This window comes from Pseudophryne corroboree, chromosome 2 (assembly GCF_028390025.1).
Source record: "Pseudophryne corroboree isolate aPseCor3 chromosome 2, aPseCor3.hap2, whole genome shotgun sequence".
Classification (NCBI taxonomy): Eukaryota; Metazoa; Chordata; class Amphibia; order Anura; family Myobatrachidae; genus Pseudophryne; species Pseudophryne corroboree.
The window spans coordinates 679,797,120-679,817,624 of NC_086445.1; the positions used below are offsets into that span (position 1 = coordinate 679,797,120).

At 48.3% G+C, this 20,505-nt stretch overlaps 1 protein-coding gene across 1 annotated transcript in view; it reads right to left on the reverse strand.

Moving 5' to 3' along the window:
- Window positions 1-20,505, reverse strand: part of SLC41A1 (solute carrier family 41 member 1) — a 193,508-nt gene that overhangs the window by 82,826 nt on the left and 90,177 nt on the right. The window contains exon 4 of the mRNA XM_063955154.1: window positions 13,005-13,076. Coding sequence (XP_063811224.1) covers window positions 13,005-13,076 — 72 coding nt within the window. The remainder of the gene's footprint in view (window positions 1-13,004; window positions 13,077-20,505) is intronic.

Below are 20,505 nucleotides of genomic sequence, written 5' to 3' on the forward strand. Positions count from 1 at the left end.
GTAAATTCTTATTTTCTCTGACGTCCTAGTGGATGCTGGGAACTCCGTAAGGACCATGGGGATTATACCAAAGCTCCCAAACGGGCGGGAGAGTGCGGATGACTCTGTAGCACCGAATGAGAGAACTCCAGGTCCTCCTCAGCCAGGGTATCAAATTTGTAGAATTTTGCAAACGTGTTTGCCCCTGACCAAGTAGCTGCTCGGCAAAGTTGTAAAGCCGAGACCCCTCGGGCAGCCGCCCAAGATGAGCCCACTTTCCTTGTGGAATGGGCATTTACAGATTTTGGCTGTGGCAGGCCTGCCACAGAATGTGCAAGCTGAATTGTACTACAAATCCAGCGAGCAATAGACTGCTTAGAAGCAGGAGCACCCAGCTTGTTAGGTGCATACAGGATAAACAGCGAGTCAGATTTTCTGACTCCAGCCGTCCTGGAAACATATATTTGCAGGGCCCTGACAACGTCTAGCAACTTGGAATCCTCCAAATCCTTAGTAGCCGCAGGCACCACAATAGGCTGGTTCAGGTGAAACGCTGACACCACCTTAGGGAGAAACTGGGGACGAGTCCTCAATTCCGCCCTATCCGTATGGAAAATCAGATAAGGGCTTTTACATGACAAAGCCGCCAATTCTGACACACGCCTGGCTGAAGCCAAGGCCAGTAACATGACCACTTTCCACGTGAGATATTTTAGATCCACGGTTTTAAGTGGCTCAAACCAATGTGATTTTAAGAAACTCAACACCACGTTGAGATCCCAAGGTGCCACTGGAGGCACAAATGGGGGCTGAATATGCAGCACTCCTTTCACAAACGTCTGAACTTCAGGTAGCGAAGCCAGTTCTTTCTGGAAGAAAATCGACAGAGCCGAGATCTGTACCTTAATGGAGCCTAATTTCAGGCCCATAGTCACTCCTGCTTGTAGGAAATGCAGAAATCGACCTAGTTGAAATTCCTCTGTTGGGGCCTTTTTGGCCTCACACCAAGCAACATATTTTCGCCATATGCGGTGATAATGCTGTACAGTCACATCTTTCCTGGCTTTAATAAGCGTAGGAATGACTTCTTCCGGAATACCCTTTTCCTTCAGGATCCGGCGTTCAACCGCCATGCCGTCAAACGCAGCCGTGGTAAGTCTTGGAACAGACAGGGCCCCTGCTGCAGCAGGTCCTGTCTGAGCGGTAGAGGCCACGGGTCCTCTGAGAGCATCTCTTGAAGTTCCGGATACCACGCTCGTCTTGGCCAATCCGGAACCACGAGAATTGTGTTTACTCCTCGCTTTCTTATTATTCTCAATACCTTTGGTATGAGAGGCAGAGGAGGGAACACATAAACCGACTGGTACACCCACGGTGTCACTAGAGCGTCCACAGCTATCGCCTGAGGGTCCCTTGACCTGGCGCAGTATCTTCTTAACTTTTTGTTGAGACGGGACGCCATCATGTCCACCTGTGGTATTTCCCAACGGTTTACCAGCATCTGGAAGACTTCTGGATGAAGTCCCCACTCTCCCGGGTGGAGGTCGTGTCTGCTGAGGAAGTCTGCTTCCCAGTTGTCCACTCCCGGAATGAACACTGCTGACAGTGCTAGTACATGATTCTCTGCCCATCGGAGAATTCTTGTGGCTTCAGCCATCGCCATCCTGCTTCTTGTGCCGCCCTGTCGATTTACATGGGCGACTGCCGTGATGTTGTCTGACTGGATCAGCACCGGTTAGTGTAGGAGCAGGGATCTTGCTTGACTTAGGGCATTGTAGATGGCCCTTAGTTCCAGAATATTTATGTGAAGGGAAGTCTCCTGACTCGACCATAGTCCTTGGAAGTTTCTTCCCTGTATGACTGCCCCCCAGCCTCGAAGGCTGGCATCCGTGGTCACCAGGACCCAGCAGTCCTGTATGCCGAACCTGCGGCCCACTAGAAGATGGGCACTCTGCAGCCACCACAGTAGAGACACCCTGGTTCTTGGAGACAGGGTTATTAAGCGATGCATCTGAAGATGCGATCCGGACCACTGGTCCAACAGGTCCCACTGAAAGATTCTGGCATGAAACCTGCCGAAGGGGATTGCTTCGTAAGAAGCCACCATCTTTCCCAGGACCCGTGTGCAGCGATGCACTGATACCTGTTTTGGTTTCAGGAGGTCTCTGACTAGAGATGACAACTCCCTGGCTTTCTCCTCCGGGAGAAACACTTTCTTCTGGACTGTATCCAGAATCATATCCAGGAACAGTAGCCGTGTCGTCGGAACCAGCTGTGACTTTGGGATATTCAGAATCCAGCCGTGCTGGTGCAGCACCTCCTGAGATAGTGCTACTCCCACCAACAACTGTTCCTTGGACCTCGCTTTTATTAGGAGATCGTCCAAGTACGGGACAATTAAAACTCCCTTTCTTCGAAGGAGTATCATCATTTCCGCCATAACCTTGGTAAATACCCTCGGTGCCGTGGACAGTCCAAACGGCAGCGTCTGGAATTGGTAATGGCAATCCTGTACCACAAATCTGAGGTACTCCTGGTGAGGATGGTAAATGGGGACATGCAAGTAAGCATCCTTGATGTCCAGGGATACCATGTAATCCCCCTCGTCCAGGCTTGCAATAACCGCCCTGAGCGATTCCATCTTGAACTTGAATTTTTTTATGTATGTGTTCAAGGATTTCAAATTTAGAATGGGTCTCAACGAACCGTCCGGTTTCGGTACCACAAATAGTGTGGAATAATAACCCCGGCCTTGTTGAAGTAGGGGTACCTTGATTATCACCTGCTGGGAATACAGCTTGTGAATTGCCGCTAGCACCGCCTCCCTGTCTGAGGGAGCAATCGGCAAGGCAGATTTTAGGAACCGGTGGGGTGGGGACGCCTCGAATTCCAGCTTGTACCCCTGAGATACTATTTGCAGGATCCAGGGATCCACCTGTGAGCGAGCCCACTGATCGCTGAAATTTTTGAGGCGACCCCCCACCGTACCTGGCTCCGCCTGTGGAGCCCCACAGTCATGCGGCGGACTTGGAAGAAGAAGCGGGGGAGGACTTTTGCTCCTGGGAACCTACTGTTTGTTGCAGCCTTTTTCCCCTACCTCTGCCCAGAAAGGACCCGCCTTTTCCACGCCTGTTTTTCTGGGTCCGAAAGGACTGAACCTGATAAAACGGCGCCTTCTTAGGCTGTGAGGGGACATGGGGTAAAAATGCTGACTTCCCAGACGTTGCTGTGGAAACTAGGTCCGAGAGACCATCCCCAAATAATTCCTCACCCTTATATGGCAACACTTCCATGTGCTTTTTTGAATCTGCATCTCCTGTCCACTGGCGAGTCCATAAGCCTCTCCTAGCAGAAATTGACAATGCACTTACTTTAGATGCCAGTCGGCAGATTTCCCTCTGTGCATCTCTCATATATAAGACTGAGTCTTTTATATGGTCTATGGTTAACAGGATCGTGTCTCTGTCTAATGTGTCAATATTTTCTGACAGTTTATCTGACCACGCAGCGGCAGCACTGCACATCCAAGCTGACGCAATAGCTGGCCTAAGTATAATGCCTGTGTGTGTATATACAGACTTCAGGATCGCCTCCTGCTTTCTATCAGCAGGTTCCTTGAGGGCGGCCGTATCCGGAGACGGTAGTGCCACCTTTTTAGACAAACGTGTGAGCGCTTTATCCACTCTAGGGGGTGTTTCCCAACGTGACCTATCCTCTGGCGGGAAAGGGAACGCCATTAGTACCTTCTTAGGAATTACCAATTTTTTATCAGGGAAAGCCCACGCTTCTTCACACACTTCATTTAATTCATCTGATGAGGGAAAAACTACGGGTAGTTTTTTCTCTCCAAACATAATACCCTTTTTAGTGGTACCTGTAGTTATATCAGAAATGTGTAACACCTCTTTCATTGCCTCAATCATGCAGTGAATGGCCTTAGTGGGCATCAGGTTAGACTCATCGTCGTCGACACTGGTGTCAGTATCAGTGTCGACATCTGGGTCTGCTTGAGGTAGCGGGCGTTTTAGAGCCCCTGACGACCCATGCGACGCCTGGGCAGGCACGAGCTGAGAAGTCGGCTGTCCCACATTTGGCATGTCGTCAATTTTCTTATGTAAGGAGTCTATACGTGCACTCATTACTTTCCATAAGCCCATCCACTCAGGTGTCTGCCCCGCAGGGGGTGACATCCCTTCTAAAGGCATCTGCTCCGCCTCCACATCATTATCCTCATCAAACATGTCGACACAGCCGTACCGACACACTGCACACACACACAAGGAATGCTCCGAATGAGGACAGGACCCACAAAAGCCCTTTGGGGGGACAGAGTGAGAGTATGCCAGCACACACCAGAGCGCTATATATTGCAGGGACTAACTGAGTTATGTCCCCTATAGCTGCTTTTTCTATATAATATATACTGCGCCTAAATTTAGTGCCCCCCCTCTCTGTTTTTACCCTGTTCTGTAGTGTAGACTGCAGGGGAGAGCCAGGGAGCTTCCTTCCAGCGGATCTGTGAAGGAGAAATGGCGCCAGTGTGCTGTGAGAGATAGCTCCGCCCCTTTTCCGCGGGCTATTCTCCCGCTTTTTTCCATATTCTGGCAGGGGTATTTTCCACATATATAGCCTCTGGGACTATATATTGTGGAATTTTTGCCAGCCATGGTGTTATTATTGCTTCTCAGGGCGCCCCCCCCCCCAGCGCCCTGCACCCTCAGTGACCGGAGTATGAAGTGTGTATGAGGAGCAATGGCGCACAGCTGCAGTGCTGTGCGCTACCTTGGTGAAGACTGATGTCTTCTGCCGCCGTTTTTCCGGACCTCTTCTTGCTTCTGGCTCTGTAAGGGGGACGGCGGCGCGGCTCCGGGACCGAACACCAAGGACTGGGCCTGCGGTCGATCCCTCTGGAGCTAATGGTGTCCAGTAGCCTAAGAAGCCCAATCCGGCTGCAAGCAGGCGAGTTCGCTTCTTCTCCCCTTAGTCCCTCGCTGCAGTGAGCCTGTTGCCAGCAGGTCTCACTGAAAATAAAAAACCTAAACTATACTTTCTTTCTAAGGGCTCAGGAGAGCCCCTAGTGTGCATCCAACCTCGGCCGGGCACAAAATCTGAGGCTTGGAGGAGGGTCATAGTGGGAGGAGCGAGTGCACACCAGGTAGTCATAAATCTTTCTAGAGTGCCCAGCCTCCTTCGGAGCCCGCTATTCCCCATGGTCCTTACGGAGTTCCCAGCATCCACTAGGACGTCAGAGAAAGTACAATGCCAAACCAGCTAACCAGTCCCAAAGATCCAGATCTGGTGAATTGGAGGACCACGTGATATGTGGCACGTCAGTATGGTGATCTGCAAACCAATCCAAGCCTTTCGGCCACTGTTCTGCCGCTGAGATTCTTGGCTTCTGTTCTTCTCCCACTATAGGTGGATACTACTCAATGTCTTCGAGGGCACACCAAACGCCGCCACCTCCAGGCTATGGCCATGCTTTCGGCCAAGAACAATGGCTCCCTTTTGCCAGTCATGTCACGTGCACAATCCATGGCTCCACCTGAAAAAGAAACAGTATCTCAACAAATTTACATTGTATCAATACCACAGACATTCACAATGATCATCTAATAGTTTTAGTGTCAATCTACATGCATGTACACATGCCACGTCGTTGAAAGTACACAAATTGTCTTTCTACATTCTATATTTTGTCAAGTGTGTTACATTGCCTTCTTATTTGATATTGACAATATGCAGAACATATAATAATATAATACAGGGGGACTGTGTTCCCACAGTTACTAAAGTGTGCAAGATCTACCCAGAGAGGAAAAAATAAAAAAATAAATAAAAAATAATAATAATAATATTATAATAATAATATTATAATAATAATAATATTATAATAATAATAATAATAATAATAATAATAATAATAATAATAATAATAAATTATTATTAAAAGCTTGGGTGGAAAGAGAGACCAAGACAATTACAGCTATGTATGATAAGGTTGATCTGCTCAATGAGCATATGGGTGAAAACTCCACCATCAGATTGACCATCTGACTGAAATGCAGGCCCCAGCGATGCCAAGGTGATCCTGAGGTATACACAGACAGCATGAATGTGGACAGCTCTAGAAGTTACTTTAGAAGGATTAGAGATTGAGAGAGGCTCTTAAGGTGCATACACATGGTGCGACGGCAGATACGGACTATATTAATGCCAGAGACATGGGCCTCCGATACAGAGAGTATTGGCTCTGCCTGCACCCACTATATTTCACTGCGGGACCACGCATTGGCATCGCAAGGTGCGATATGCACTATGGGGGTAATTCCAAGTTGATCGCAGCAGGATTTTTGATAGCAATTGGGCAAAACCATGTGCACTGCAGGGGAGGCAGATGTAACATGTGCAGAGAGAGTTAGATTTGGGTGGGGTGTGTTCAATCTGCAATCTAATTTGCAGTGTAAAAATAAAGCAGCCAGTATATACCCTGCACAGAAATAAAATATCCCACCCAAATCTAACTCTTTCTGCATGTTATATCTGCCTCCCCTGCAGTGCACATGGTTTTGCCCAATTGCTATCAAAAATCCTGCTGCGATCAACTTGGAATTACCCCCCATATTTACTTCCGAAATGGAAATCGGAGGTAAAAATCTCACCAAGTGTATGCACCTTAAGTTACATAACACAGACCTTGAAGATGGCACTAAATAGTAATTTCTCTTACATCCTAGAGGATGCTGGGGTCCATATTAGTATCATGGGGTATAGATGGGTCCACCAGGAGCCATGGGCACTTTAAGACTTTGATAGTGTGGGCTGGCTCCTCCTTCTATGCCCCTCCTACCAGACTCCGTTTAGAAAGTGTGCCCGGTGGAGCTGGTCACAGCTAGGGGAGCTCCATAGGAGTTCTTTTAGTTTTAGAGTTTAAGCACAGGGAGGCTGCTAGCAACAGCCTCCCTGCTTCAAGGGACTAAGGGGCTGGGGGTGGAGTAGTGTCCGCCCTGTGGGGTCTGAGCCAGCCTAGAGCTTTTCTAGTTTTAAGATGTTAGGCACAGGGAGGCTGCTGGCAACAGCCTCCCTGCTTTGTGGGACTTGGGAGGAGGAGGGGGAGTTGTGTCCAACCCTCAGAGGTTAGTGGCCACTATCTCCGCTGTCAGGATATTAAGCTCCTGAGGGTGATGATAGTTAGCCACCGAGGCGACCGCTCACTCCAGCAGCTTGCCGCCACTCCCCAACAGAGCCAGAAGATCGCGGTGGTGAGTGTGTCACTGGCGTACCAAACAGCGGGGAGCCGGGGTGAATGGCGGCATCAGAGTGGGAGCACAGTACTGACACTGCGCTCCGGAAGGCTCAGCGGTACATCAGGTGCGGCGCTGTGAGAGGTGCCCTGGGCCAGCGCAAATACCCTCGAAACTGGTCACATCTGCTATCAGGGACGTTAGTTCTGCTGCTAGACTACCATAACTCAGGCCAGTATAATGCCGTGAAATGCAGGAAGACACGTCATGTTTGGGGGCGGACCTTCTCAGAACGGACCCAGCAGCTCACCAGCGCCATTTTCTTCCTACAGTTAATCGCTGATAGACGCTGACAGGGAGCGCTGACCCTCCACACGACTTCAGCTATCCTGTGCGGTACCTGGGAGTTATAGAAGGGGGAAGGGGGAGGGGGGAGAGTTCGAAGACTAATTACTGTGTAATTTATAAGGGTACACAGTCAGCGCCAGGCACTTACTCTGTAACGGCCTACTGTGGTGCTGTGTGTGCTGGCTCCAATCTGTGTTTCTCTGAAGGTACTCGGGGGAAACGGTATCTGACTTTTTCGTGTGTGTGTGTGTGTGTGTGTGTGTGTGTGTGTGTGTGTGTGTGTGTGTGTGTGTGTGTGTGTGTGTGTGTGTGTGTGTGTGTGTGTGTGTGTGTGTGTATATATATATATATATATATATATATATATATATATATATATATATATATATATATATATACACACACACACATATACACACAGTATGTGTGTATATGCAAATTCACACACAACCATGTCCAGGGACACTGTCTTGTGCGGCAGAATATGTATCTTCTCCAGAGGAAGGTAATATTTTGTCTCGGCCTTGCGAATCCGAGCCCCAGTGGGTGGCTTTGATTAAGGGAATGATATCGCAGATTTCTACTAGGATTGCACATTATGAGACTGAATCACAGATTTTAAAACAATCTGTGGTGGTTTTGTCTGGTTCTGTCCCCACTACCTCAAAATCCCCTGGTGTATCCAAGAAACGTGCGCTTGCTCAGATTATGCAGGTCGACACGGACACCGACTGACACGGCAGAGGGTGATGCGGGGGGTGAGGCTTCCCTGGCAAGAGGGCTGCAACTCATGATTGAGGCTATTAGGGATGTGTTACACATTACTGACAAACCACCTGAACAGGTAGAGGAGGCTTACTTTACAGACAATAAGAAAGCCTCCCTGACCTTCCCTGCGTCTAAGGAATTAAACACATTATTTGAAAAATCCTGGGAAAATCCAGAGAAAAAATTCCAGATCCCAAAGAGGGTTCTTGTGGCTTTTTCTTTCCGAGGATGATAGGAAAAAGTGGGAAAACCCGCCTATAGTAGACGCTTCTGTATCTAGACTGTCTAAAAAGGTGGTTTTACCGGGGTCTATCGCTTTGAAAGAAACGGCAGACCGCATGACTGAAACTACGCTCAAATCCACATACACTGCTTCAGGAGTGGCATGCATGGATTTCTAAAGTCATAGTAAAGTGGTCAGGCACGTTACTAGAGGAATTAGATTCTATGGATAGAAGTGAAATTGAATTGTTTTTACGCAACATACAGGATTCTGCGGGTTTCATGGTGGAGGCCATGAAGGACCTGGGTAATCTGACTGCAAGGACATCGTCCAAGGCTGTCTCAGCACGCATGGGACTCTGGCTACGCCAATGGTCTGCAGACGCGGAATCCAGGAGAAGAAGTGTGGAGAACCTACCCTTCACAGGTCAGGCTCTATTTGGTGAAGCATTGGATGCGTGGATCTCCACGGCAACCGCTGGTAAATCAACCTTTCTTCCCTCAGCCTCTCAGACAAAGAAACCTTTTTCTACGTCCTCTGTGCAGTCCTTTCGGTCTGCAAAAGCAAAAAAGTCCAAGACTCATACCACATTCTTCAGAGGTGGGTGAGCAAAATCCAAAAAAACGGCACCTGCAGGTTCCCAAGACCAGAAACCTGCCTCTGTGTCCTCAAAATCCTCAGCATGACGGTGGACCTCCCTGCCTGGAGAACGGACAGGTGGGAGCAAGGCTCAGACGTTTCAGTCATGTCTGGGTGTCGTCTGGTTTGGATCCCTGGGTACAGAATATTGTGTCCCAGGGGTACAAACTGGCATTTCAAGAGCTCCCACCCCCACAGGTTCTTCAAAATCAGGCCTGCGAGCTTTGCTGACAGAAAGGGCTATCCTTCAGGAAGTCATCCACAAATTGGAAAAAGGTCAGATGTAATTGTTCCAGTTCCACCTCATCTGGTAAACCAGGGTTCCTATTCAAACCTGTTTGTGGTACCGAAACCGGATGGTTCAGTCAGACCAATTTTGAACCTGAAGTTGCTAAACCCTTATCGGAGGGAATTCAAGTTCAAAATGGAGTCAGAGTGGTGATCTCAGGGCTGGAGGAGGAAGAGTTTCTGGTGTCCTTGTACATCAAGGATGCGTACCTCCACATCCCCATTTGGCCGCCACACCAGGCTTATCTCAGATTTGCGCTGTTGTTGGACTGTCACCATCAGTTCCAGGCACTGCCGTTCGGCCTCTCCACAGCTCCGAGGGTGTTCACCAAAGTAAATGGCAGAGATGATGATTCTCCTCTGCAGGCAGGAGGTGAATATAATTCCTTATCTGTATGAACTGCTGATAAAGGCATCTTCCAGGGAGAGGTTGTTGCAGTCCATTGCTCTCATGACTCGACAGCTCAGGGAACATGGATGGATCCTGAATCTTCCAAAATAACATTTGGAGCCGACAAGAAGATAGTCTTTCCTGGGGATGATTCTCGACACGGAAGTGCAGAGGGTATTTCTACTTGTGGAAAAGGCGTTGGTGATCCAAACTGTGGTCCGGAATGTCTTGAACCCTACCCGGGTATCGGTTCATCAGTGCATTCGCCTTCTGGGGAAGATGGTTGCCTCCTACAAGGCTCTACAGTACGGAAGATTTCATGCACGGTCTTTCAAACTAGATCTTCTGGACAAGTGGTCGGGATCTCATCTGCACATGCACCAGAGGATACGTCTGTCACCAAAAGCCAGGATTTCACTCCTCTGGTGGCTACAATTTCCTCACCTTCTAGAGGGCTGCAGGTTCGGGATTCAGGACTGGATCCTTCTAACCACGGATGCAAGTCTCAGAGGTTAGGGCACAGTCACCCAAGGGGAAACCTTCCAAGGAAGGTGGTCAAGTCTGGAATCCATTCTTCCAATAAACATTCTGGAACTAAGGGCCGTGTACAACGGTCTTCTACAAGCAGCACAACTTCTACAAGATCGAGCCACTCAGGTGCAGTTGGACAATGTAATGACGGTGGCCTACATAAACAGACAGGGCAGAACGCAGAGCAGAGCTGCAGTGTCAAAGGTAAGCAGAATCCTCCTCTAGGCAGAAAGACACATGTTGGCGCTGTCAGTAATCTTCATTCCGGGAGTAGACAACTGGGAAGCGGACTTCCTCAGCAGACTATCTCCATCCAGGAGAGTGGGTCCTCAATCCGGAGGTGTTCATGGAGGTGACATCTTTGGGGTGTACCTCAAATAGACATGATGGCCTCCCGTCTCAACAAGAAGCTTCAGCGGCATTGTTCCAGGTCGAGGGACCCACAAGCAGTGGCGGTGGACGCTCTGGTAACTCCATGGATGTTCAAGTCACTGTACATGTTCCTTCCACTTCCACTCATTCCAAGGATTCTAAAGCTCATAAAGAGAACAAGAGTTCAGGCAATCCTCATTGCTCCGGACTGGCCAAGAAGGGCTTGGTACGCAGATCTTCTGGATCTACTGCTGGAAGATCTGTGGCCTCTTCCTCTTGGGGAGGACCTTCTGCAACAGGGGCCGTTCGCTTATCAAAACTTGCCACGTTTGACGACATGGAGGTTGAACGACAGATATTAGCTCGGAAGGGCATTCCGTACGAGGTTATTCCTACCCTGATACAGGCTAGGAAATGCGTAACGTCTAAGCATTACCATCACATTTGGAAAAAGTATGTATCTTGGTGTGAATTCAAAAAGTTTCCTACGGTGGAGTTTCAACTGGGACAGTTTCTCCTCTTCCTGCAAGCGGGTGTGGATATGGACCAGAGTTTGGGTTCCGTAAAGGTCCAGATTTTGGCCTTATCAATTTTCTTCCAGAAACAACTAGCTTCCCTCCCCTGAGGTTCAGACTTTCTTGAAAAGGGTTCTGCACATCCAGCCTCCCTTTGTGCCGCCTTCGGCACCCTGGGATCTCAACGTGGCGTTACAGTTCCTCCAATCGGATTAGTTCGAACCTTTTCAGGAGTTTGAGGTCAAGTTTCTCACGTGGAAGGCTGTCACTTTGTTGGCCTTAGCTTTGGCTAGACGTGTGTCTTGTAAAAGCCCATACTTTATTTTCCATGAAGATAGAGCGGAGCTCCGGACACGTCAGCAGTTCCTTCCAAAGGTTGTGTCGGCATTTCTTATCAACCAACCTATTGTGGTGCCAGTTGCTACGGACTCCTCAATTCCGTCAAAGTCCTTGGATGTTGTAAGGGCTCTGAAAATCTATGTGAAGAGGACTGCTCGTCACAGAAAAACCAACTCTGTTTGTCCTGTATGATCCCAAGAAAATTGGGTGTCCTGCTTCTAAGCAGATGATCTCTCGCTGGATCAGGGTCACCATCCAGCATGCTTATTCTATGGCAGGATTGCAGTGTCCAAAATCGGTTAAGGCCCACTCTACTCGTAAGGTGGGTTCTTCCTTTACAGCTGCCGGGGTGTCTCGGCTTTACAACTTTGCCGAGCGGTTACTTGGTCTGGGTCGAACACATTTGCCAAGTTCTACAAGTTCGATACTTTGGTCTCTGAGGACCTAAAGTTTGGCCAATCAGTTCTTTAGGAGCCTCTGCGCTCTCCCTCCTGTTCTGGGAGCTTTCGTACATCCCCATGGTACTAATGTGGACCCCAGCATCCTCTAGGACGTAGAAGAAAATAGGATTTTAATTACCTACTGGTAAATCCTTTTCTCATAGTCCATAGAGGATGCTGGGCGCCCACCCAGCGCTTAGTGATCCTGCAGTGATTACTTTGTTCAGTACTGCTTTGTTTCTTGGTTCAGTACCGTTTTTTGTTACTTGGTTCAGTAATATTGTTCAGCCGCTGCTGAGTTTTCAAGCTGGTTAGCTTGGTTTGCCTGGTATGTGTGAGCTGGTGTGAATTTCGCCACTATCGGTGTAAAATCCTTCTCTCAAAGTTGTCCGTCTCCTCGGGCAGAGTTTCTAGACTGAGTCTGGTAGGAGGGGCATAGAGGGAGGAGCCAGCCCACACTATCAAAGTCTTAAAGTGCCCATGGCTCCTGGTGGACCAGTCTATACACCATGGTACCAATATGGACCAGAGCATCCTTTACGGACTACGAGAAAAGGATTTAACGGTAGGTAATTAAAATCCTATTTTTCCAGCACTGGATAGTACATCACTTAATACACAACTGAACTTCCTCTGAGCCCTTGTCAGGTCAATAAACCAAACCATTTAGAGAATGCAAAAGTTAGATAAATAACCCTATAAAAATTATTTGTACTTGCAAAGCAGGTGTAGTACCAATAAATTGCTTTCCTCTCCATCTGTGGTGCTTGTATAGAGCAAATTTATAGTCAAGATTACAGCAGAAAAAAAAAAAACTTATGGACACCACTTTGTAAAATAACTGGAGTCTAATAATTGGACAGACCTAAAGCCAACCACTGCGCACCATCTACAATAGGTCTTCTTAATGTGCATACCACTGCCTACCTGTATCAGTGCCATGTTACCAATAATCATTGTCCACTTCTCCTTGGCAGTTTCCATTTGTCCTATGTTGGCCTAGAAGAGAGTATGAAAACAGCTCATCATAAAATCCTGCAAAGTGAAATTACATGAGAACATACAAACAAAAAAGGAGGACTTGCCCAAATGTATTACATGGGTCTTCAAAGAGTGTTGTTTGTTGTACCGTATTCTGACAATATTTAAACGCCATTAGAGCTGGTTTGCCTTAAAACACACCTCAGTTGAAACAACTTGATAGAGACTTTTTGGGGTAACCAGGGACTATTCCCACTCGTGGGTGCCCACTCACCACCGAGCCCGCAAGGGGCTTTACTGCACTTGCTCACCGCCCGCAAACGGAATTCTAATCCCAGGGTTCCCGGCGTCGGTATGGTGACTGGCAGGATCCCAAGTGCCAGTTACTTATACCCAACCCACAGTAGGAACTAGTTGAAATAATTAACTTGTTCTTAAAAATTGTATGTGCAAGTTAAGTCCAAGGAACAGAGGGGATAATCTCTTCTCTCTATACAGCACTTCTTGGCTTTCGGAATGCATTGTTAAGGGTTAGAGAGGCAAACAACTGTGCTTAGCAAAACCAGCAACATTTATAATACATGTTTAGAGAAAAGCTATTGTGGCACGGACAGCATGATTCCACATGAGGTTAATGTGGAACGGCAGGCTTTTGCAGGATTGGACCAGCAACAGGTCTGATGGACTCCAGTATGTGGTAAGCCACAGCTGGGCTAATCACTTTACCTTGTTTGCTATCTTTAAAAATGTGTTTTGTTCAGTAGGTCATTGCTCCTGCCGCCAGCAAGTGGCCAGGTGATAGATGGGAGTCTGGGGTTACGATAAGAGCTATTTGGAATATGCACAGTTTGTGATAACTAGAACTTAGAATGTTCTAACGCTGTTTTAAGAACTGCCTGCAAAACCTGAACTGCAAAGCCTGCTTGTAAAGCTGTATACTGACTGAGGTGGAAATAAAGTGTGTTGGATTATACACAGTTTATGCGATTCCTGTCCCTATACTCAGACACTTATGTACTCTCAGGTTGTGAAAAGTTAAATCGGAAAATAATTTGTTTAGCAGCTTCCTGCACGCAAAGATATACAAATTGTGACATATATAACACTTGCCAAACAGTCAACATTGCAATTAATGACCGCTGTTATAGACCATGTCAATCCCTGTTCAGGTTATCTTGTTCTTTTAACAGTCACAGTGACCTGGTAATTGGATAAAATACTGCAGAATTGCAAGTTTCACATTAACACACAAGATGGCCAGCCACTAGTTATAGTGGAGACTACATTCCAAAGAGCAGCCATTTTGTCATATTTGGGGGCAAACTATACACATTTTCTTTTCCCCAAACATATAAAAAAGGGCCAATCCAATTGTTTTGGGACCGTTTAGACGCCCAAACAATTTTTATAATTCAAATTGTGTTTGGGCACCCATGCACATCACGCCCAAATAGACCGGTTTTAGCCACCTAAAATGGCTAAACCCATTCTAAACTCCAAACTTATTTCGCACCTCAGGAGGCTGCAAGAGGGGGGGGGGGGTGGAAGGAAGAGGGGAAGGGGGAGGGAGGAGATCCTCTGCGGCTGCTGGGTGCCCATACAGCAGAGCAACTGAATTACTGCCATTTGGGCACCCTCTAGTGGTGGCCATGCGAAAAACAACTGAATTGGCCCCTATGTGCTAATTTTTTGTAATTTTTTTTTTTTTTTTTTTTAAACTCTCCTTTTAAAGTATGAAATTGTTGCAAAATCCTGCATCCTATTAGTTAACAGCAATAGAGGGGACATATTCAGATAGTGACTGACCATGCATATCAGATATGAGTGAGGCCTGGTTAAAGCCTAAGGTGGAGGGAGGGAGAGACTACCAATAAGCTCCTGTTATTTTTCAAACACAGCCTGTAGCAGGACAGTTGAGCCGATTGGCTGGTACTTTATCTAGCTCTCTCCAAGGCTATGTACATCAACCCCTTAGTGACCTCCTTTATTCTAATTTTAGATCATATTCAAAAACCAACCACTTTGTTTTTTTTTTCTTTTAATCGCATTCTGTGCAACCTCTGGCTCAGATAGCTTTTGGGCTTGTTTATGAAGTGTGATAGCATATAGCAATACTTAAGACACTATAGATCAGTCACAGAAATGCTTATAGCATTCCTTTATTATTATACTACATAGATAGCCAATAAAACCCAGGCTGCATATGGCATTTTTCTACCGGTAAATCCTTTTCTCGTAGTCCGCAGAGGATGCTGGGGTCCACATTAGTACCATGGGGTATAGACAGGTCCACTAGGAGCCATTGGCACTTTAAGAGTTTGAGAGTGTGGGCTGGCTCCTCCCTCTATGCCCCTCCTACCAGACCCAGTCTAGAAACTGTGCCCGAGGAGACGGACATCTTCGATAGAAGGATTATACACAGATAGTGGCGAGATTCACGGGATCCGGTCTGAAGGTCGACAATGTTTACGTCGACCACTATATGTCGACAGGGATGAAAAGTCAACAGGGTTTCTAGGTCGACAGGTCAAAAGTTCGACATGAGTAACATTTTTTTTTTTTTAAACTTTTTCATACTTAACGTTCCACGTGGACTACGATTGGAATGGTAATCTGTGCAGAGCGAGGCCATGCGAGGGGACATGGTGCACTAATTGGGGTTCCCGGTCACACTACGAAGAAAAAGACACCAAAAAAAAAAACCACACAAAACAAACTCATGTCGACCTTTTGACCTGTCGTCCTAGCACGTCGACCTAGAAACCCTGTCGACCTTCCAACCCTGTCGACCTATAGTGGTTGACCTAAACATTGTCGACCTAGACAGTGTCGATCTAATGATCCACACCAGCTCATTCATACACACACACACACACACACACACACGGCAAACCAAGCTAACTAGCTTGAAACATCAGCAACAGCTGAAAAATAGTACTTACCAAGTAACGAAACAGTACTTACCAAGAACTAAGCAGTACTGAACCAAGTAACCACTGCAGGATCACGAAGCGCTGGGCAGGCGTCCAGCATCCTCTACGGACTACGAGAAAAAGATTTACCGTCCTAGAGGATGCTGGGGCCCACATTAGTACCATGGGGATGTACCAAAGCTCCCAGAACGGGAGGGAGAGCGCGGAGGCTCCTGCACAACTGATTGACCAAACTTCAGGTCCTCAGAGGCCAAAGTATCGAACTTGTAGAACTTTGCGAACGTGTTCGACCCCGACCAAGTAGCCGCTCTGCATAGTTGTAAAGCAGACACACCCCGGGCAGCCGCCCAGGAAGAACCCACCTTACGAGTAGAGTGGGCCTTAACAGACGTAGGATATGGCAGGCCTGCCGTAGAATACGCATGCTGGATGGTGAACCTGATCCAGCGAGAGATCGTCTGCTTAGAAGCAAGACACCCAATTTTCTTGGGATCATACAGGACAAACAGAGTCCGATTTTCTGTGACGAGCAGTCCTCTTCACATAGATTTTCAAAGCACTAACAATATCCAAGGACTTTGATGAAATTGAGGAGTCAGTAGCAACTGGCACCACAATAGGTTGGTTGATATGAAATGCCGACAACCTTCGGAAGGAACTGCGGACGTGTCCGGAGCTCAGCTCTATCTTCATGGAAGATCAAGTATGGGCTTTTACATGATAAAGCCCCCAACTCCGACACGCATCTAGCAGAAGCCAAGGCCAACAAAGTGACAGCCTTCCACGTGAGAAACTTGAACTCCACCTCCTGTAGAGGCTCAAACCAGTCCGACTGGAGGAACTGCAACACCACGTTAAGATCCCAGGGAACCGTAGGTGGCACAAAGGGAGGCTGGATGTGCAGAACTCCCTTCAAAAAGGTCTGACCCCCAGGGAGGGCAGCCAACTGTTTCTGGAAGAAAATGGATAGGGATGAAATCTGGACCTTTACGGAACCCAATCCAATGCCCATATCCACACCTGCTTGGAGGAAGAGGAGAAACCGTCCCAGTTGAAACTCCACCATAGGAAACCTCTTGGATTCACACCAAGACACATTTCTTCCAAATGCGATGGTAATGTTTAGACGTTACTCCTTTCCTAGCCTGCATCAGGGTAGGAATGACTTTGTTCGGAATGCCCTACCGAGCTAGTATCTGGCGTTCAACCTCCATGCCATTAAATGTAGCCGTGGTAAGTCTTGATAAGCGAACGGCCCATGCTGGAGCAGGTCATCCCGAAGAGGGCGAGGCCTCGGCTCTTCTAGCAGTAGATCCGCGTACCAAGCCCTTCTTGGCCAGTCCGGAGCAATGAGGATGGCCTGAACTTTTGTTCTCCTTATGAGTTTTAGAACTCTTGGAATAAGTGGAAGTGGAGGAAATACGTACACCGACTGGAACACCCACGGAGTCACTAGGGCGTCCACCGCCACGGATTGTGGGTCCCTCGAACTCAAAACAATACCACCGAAGCTACTTGTTGAGACGAGAGGCCATCATGTCTATTTGAGGTACACCCCAAAGATCTGTTACCTCCATGAACACCTCCGGATGGAGGCCCCACTCTCCTGGATGGAGATTGTGTCTGCTGAGGAAGCCCGCTTCTCAATTGTCTACTCCCGGAATGAAGATTGCCGACGGCACCAAAGCATGTTTCTCTGCCCAGAGGATGATTGTTACCTCTGACATTGCAGCTCTGCTCTTCGTTCCGCCCTGTCGGTTTATGTAAGCCAGTGTCGTTACGCTGTCCGACTGCACTTGAATGGCCTGATTTCTCAGAAGATGGGCCGCATGGAGAAGACCACTGTAGACGGTTCTTAGTTCCAGAATGTTTATCGGCAGGCCGGCTTCCAGACTTGACCACCTTCCTTGGGAGGTTTCCCCTTGAGTGACTGCGCCCCAGCCCCGGAGACTTGCATCCGTACTTAGAAGGATGCAGTCCTGAATCTTAAACCTGCAGCCCTCCAGAAGGTGAGGCAATTGCAGCCACCAGAGGAGTGAGATCCTTGCCTTTGGCGACAAACGTATTCTCTGGTGCATGTGTAGATGAGATCCCGACTATTTGTCCAGGAGATCCAGTTAGAAGGACAGAGCATGACATCTCCCGTACTGCAGAGCCTCGTAAGAGGCCACCATCTTTCCCAGAAGGCGAATGCACTGATGAACTGACACCCGGGCTGGCTTCAGGAAATCCCAGACCATTGTTTGTATCACCAACGCTTTTTCCTCTGGAAGAAACAGAAGGCACTTCCGTGTCGAGGATCATTGCCAGAAAAGACAACCTCCTGGTAGGTTCCAAATGGGACTTTGGAAGATTCAGGATCCAACCATGTTCCCTGAGAAGCTGGGTCATGAGAGCTATGGACTATAACAGATTCTCCTTGGGGCGATGCCTTTATCAGCAGATCGTCCAGATATGGAATTATGTTCACCCCCTGTCTGCGGAGCAGAACCATCATTTCCGCCATCACCTTAGCGAATACCCTCGGTGCTGTGGAGAGGCCGAATGGCAGGTCCTGGAATTGAAAATGACAGTCCACCAGTGCGAATCGGAGGTAAGCTTGATGCAGCGGCCAAATCGGAATGTAGGAGGTAAGCATCCTTAATATCCAGGGATACCAGGAATTCCCCCTCCTCCAGACCTGATATCACCGCCCTTAGAGATTCCATTTTGAACTTGAACTCCCTCAGAAAGGGGTTTAGTGATTTTAAGTTCAGAATGGGCCTGACTGAACCATCTGGTTTTGGTACCACTAAAAGGTTCGAATAGTAACCAGTGTTTTGCATCTGGGGAGGAACTAGTACAATAACCTGTGCCTCCACCAACTTCTGGATGGCTCACGCTAGGGTAGCCCTGTCTGCCGGCAAAGCTGGCAAGCCTGATTTGAAGAACAAGTGAGGAGGGAGATCTTGAAATTCCAGCAGGTACCCCTGAGACACAATATCTTGTACCCAGGGATCCAGGCCGGACGATACCAAGACGTGACTGAAATGTCTAAGTCTCGCCCCCACCGGTCCTACCTCCAGGCCGTACGTTCCACCGGCATGCTGAGGACTTGGCGTATCTGAAGCAGGCTTTTGTTCCTGGGAACCTGTAGCAGCAGGTTTCTTGGATTTTGGTCGACCTCCTCTAAAGAAGGTGTTGGACGGTTTGGCCTTTCTTGCTTTAGCAACCCGAAAGGACTGTGATGTAGCTGAAGAAAAAGGTTTCTTCGTAGCAGGTGCAGCTGAGGGAAGAAAAGGTGACTTACCCACTGTAGCCGTGGAGATCCACACATCCAACGCTTCCCCAAAGAGAGCCTTACCTGTGTAGGGTAGGGTCTCCACATCTCTCCTAGATTCCGCATCGGCAGACCACTGGCGCAGCCACAGTCCTCGACGAGCTGAGACAGATATGGAAGAAATTCCTGCAGCCATTGAACCCAGGTCTTTCATGGATTCCACCATAAATCCTGCAGAATCCTGAATGTTACGTAAAAACAATTCCACGTCACTTTCATCCATTGTATCCAAATCCTCAAGTAATGTGCCTGACTAGCTTTGGAAATCCATGCACAGGCAATAGGAGGACACAGTATCGCCCCTGAAGCCGTGTATATGGATTTGAGCGTAGTATCAATTTCGCGATCAGCCAGCTCCTTTAAGGCGCTAGAGCCTGGAACCGGTAAAACCACCTTTTTCGAGAGTCTGGATACAGACGCGTCCACTATGGGTGGGTTTTCCCATTTCAGCATATGATGAGAGTCCCTGGACATAGCTAACTGGAGACCCCAAACACTACACACACATACACACAGGGGAGGTTAAACAGAGTTTTACCCCTGAGAATGGCAAGAGAGAGACAGTTTGGAGCCAACCCAAACACGGCTGTTTAAATAAAGGACACCCCTTACCAGCGTCCACTGTGTACCGCCCCCCCCCCCCCCTCTTTCTAAGAACCCCTGCTACCGCACAGGATAGGTGCAGTTGCTTGGAGGGACAGCTCGGTCAGCGTCTGTGTACAGGAACTGCAGGTAGGAAAATGGCGCTGAACGCTGCTGGGTCCGCTCTGAGAAGCTCCCCCTGCAAAATGGCGCATCTTCCCACACAAATTCTTTATACTGGCCTAAGGATTCCATCGCTAGGCGGGTGATTGCATCCCCTGTTAGCGTCTGAGTACGGAGGATTGTGACGCTAGCCTGGGGATTCAGTCTCCGGTTAGCGTCTGTGACCAGTGTAGGGTATTAAGACGCTGGCTCAGGACGCCCCTCATAGCGCCAACACTGTGTGCCACTGAGCCTTCCCAGAGCGCAGCTGCACAGAGCTGCGCTCCTACCCTTGTGCCACCATATCTCGCCATCTTCTGGCTCTGTAAGGGGGTGGCGGCATGCTGCCGGGGTGAGCGATCCCCTGTGGAGGGGAACGTTCGATCCCCTCAGGAACTCAGTGTCCTGTCAGCGAAGATAGTGGCTCAGACCCCGCAGGGCGGACACTACT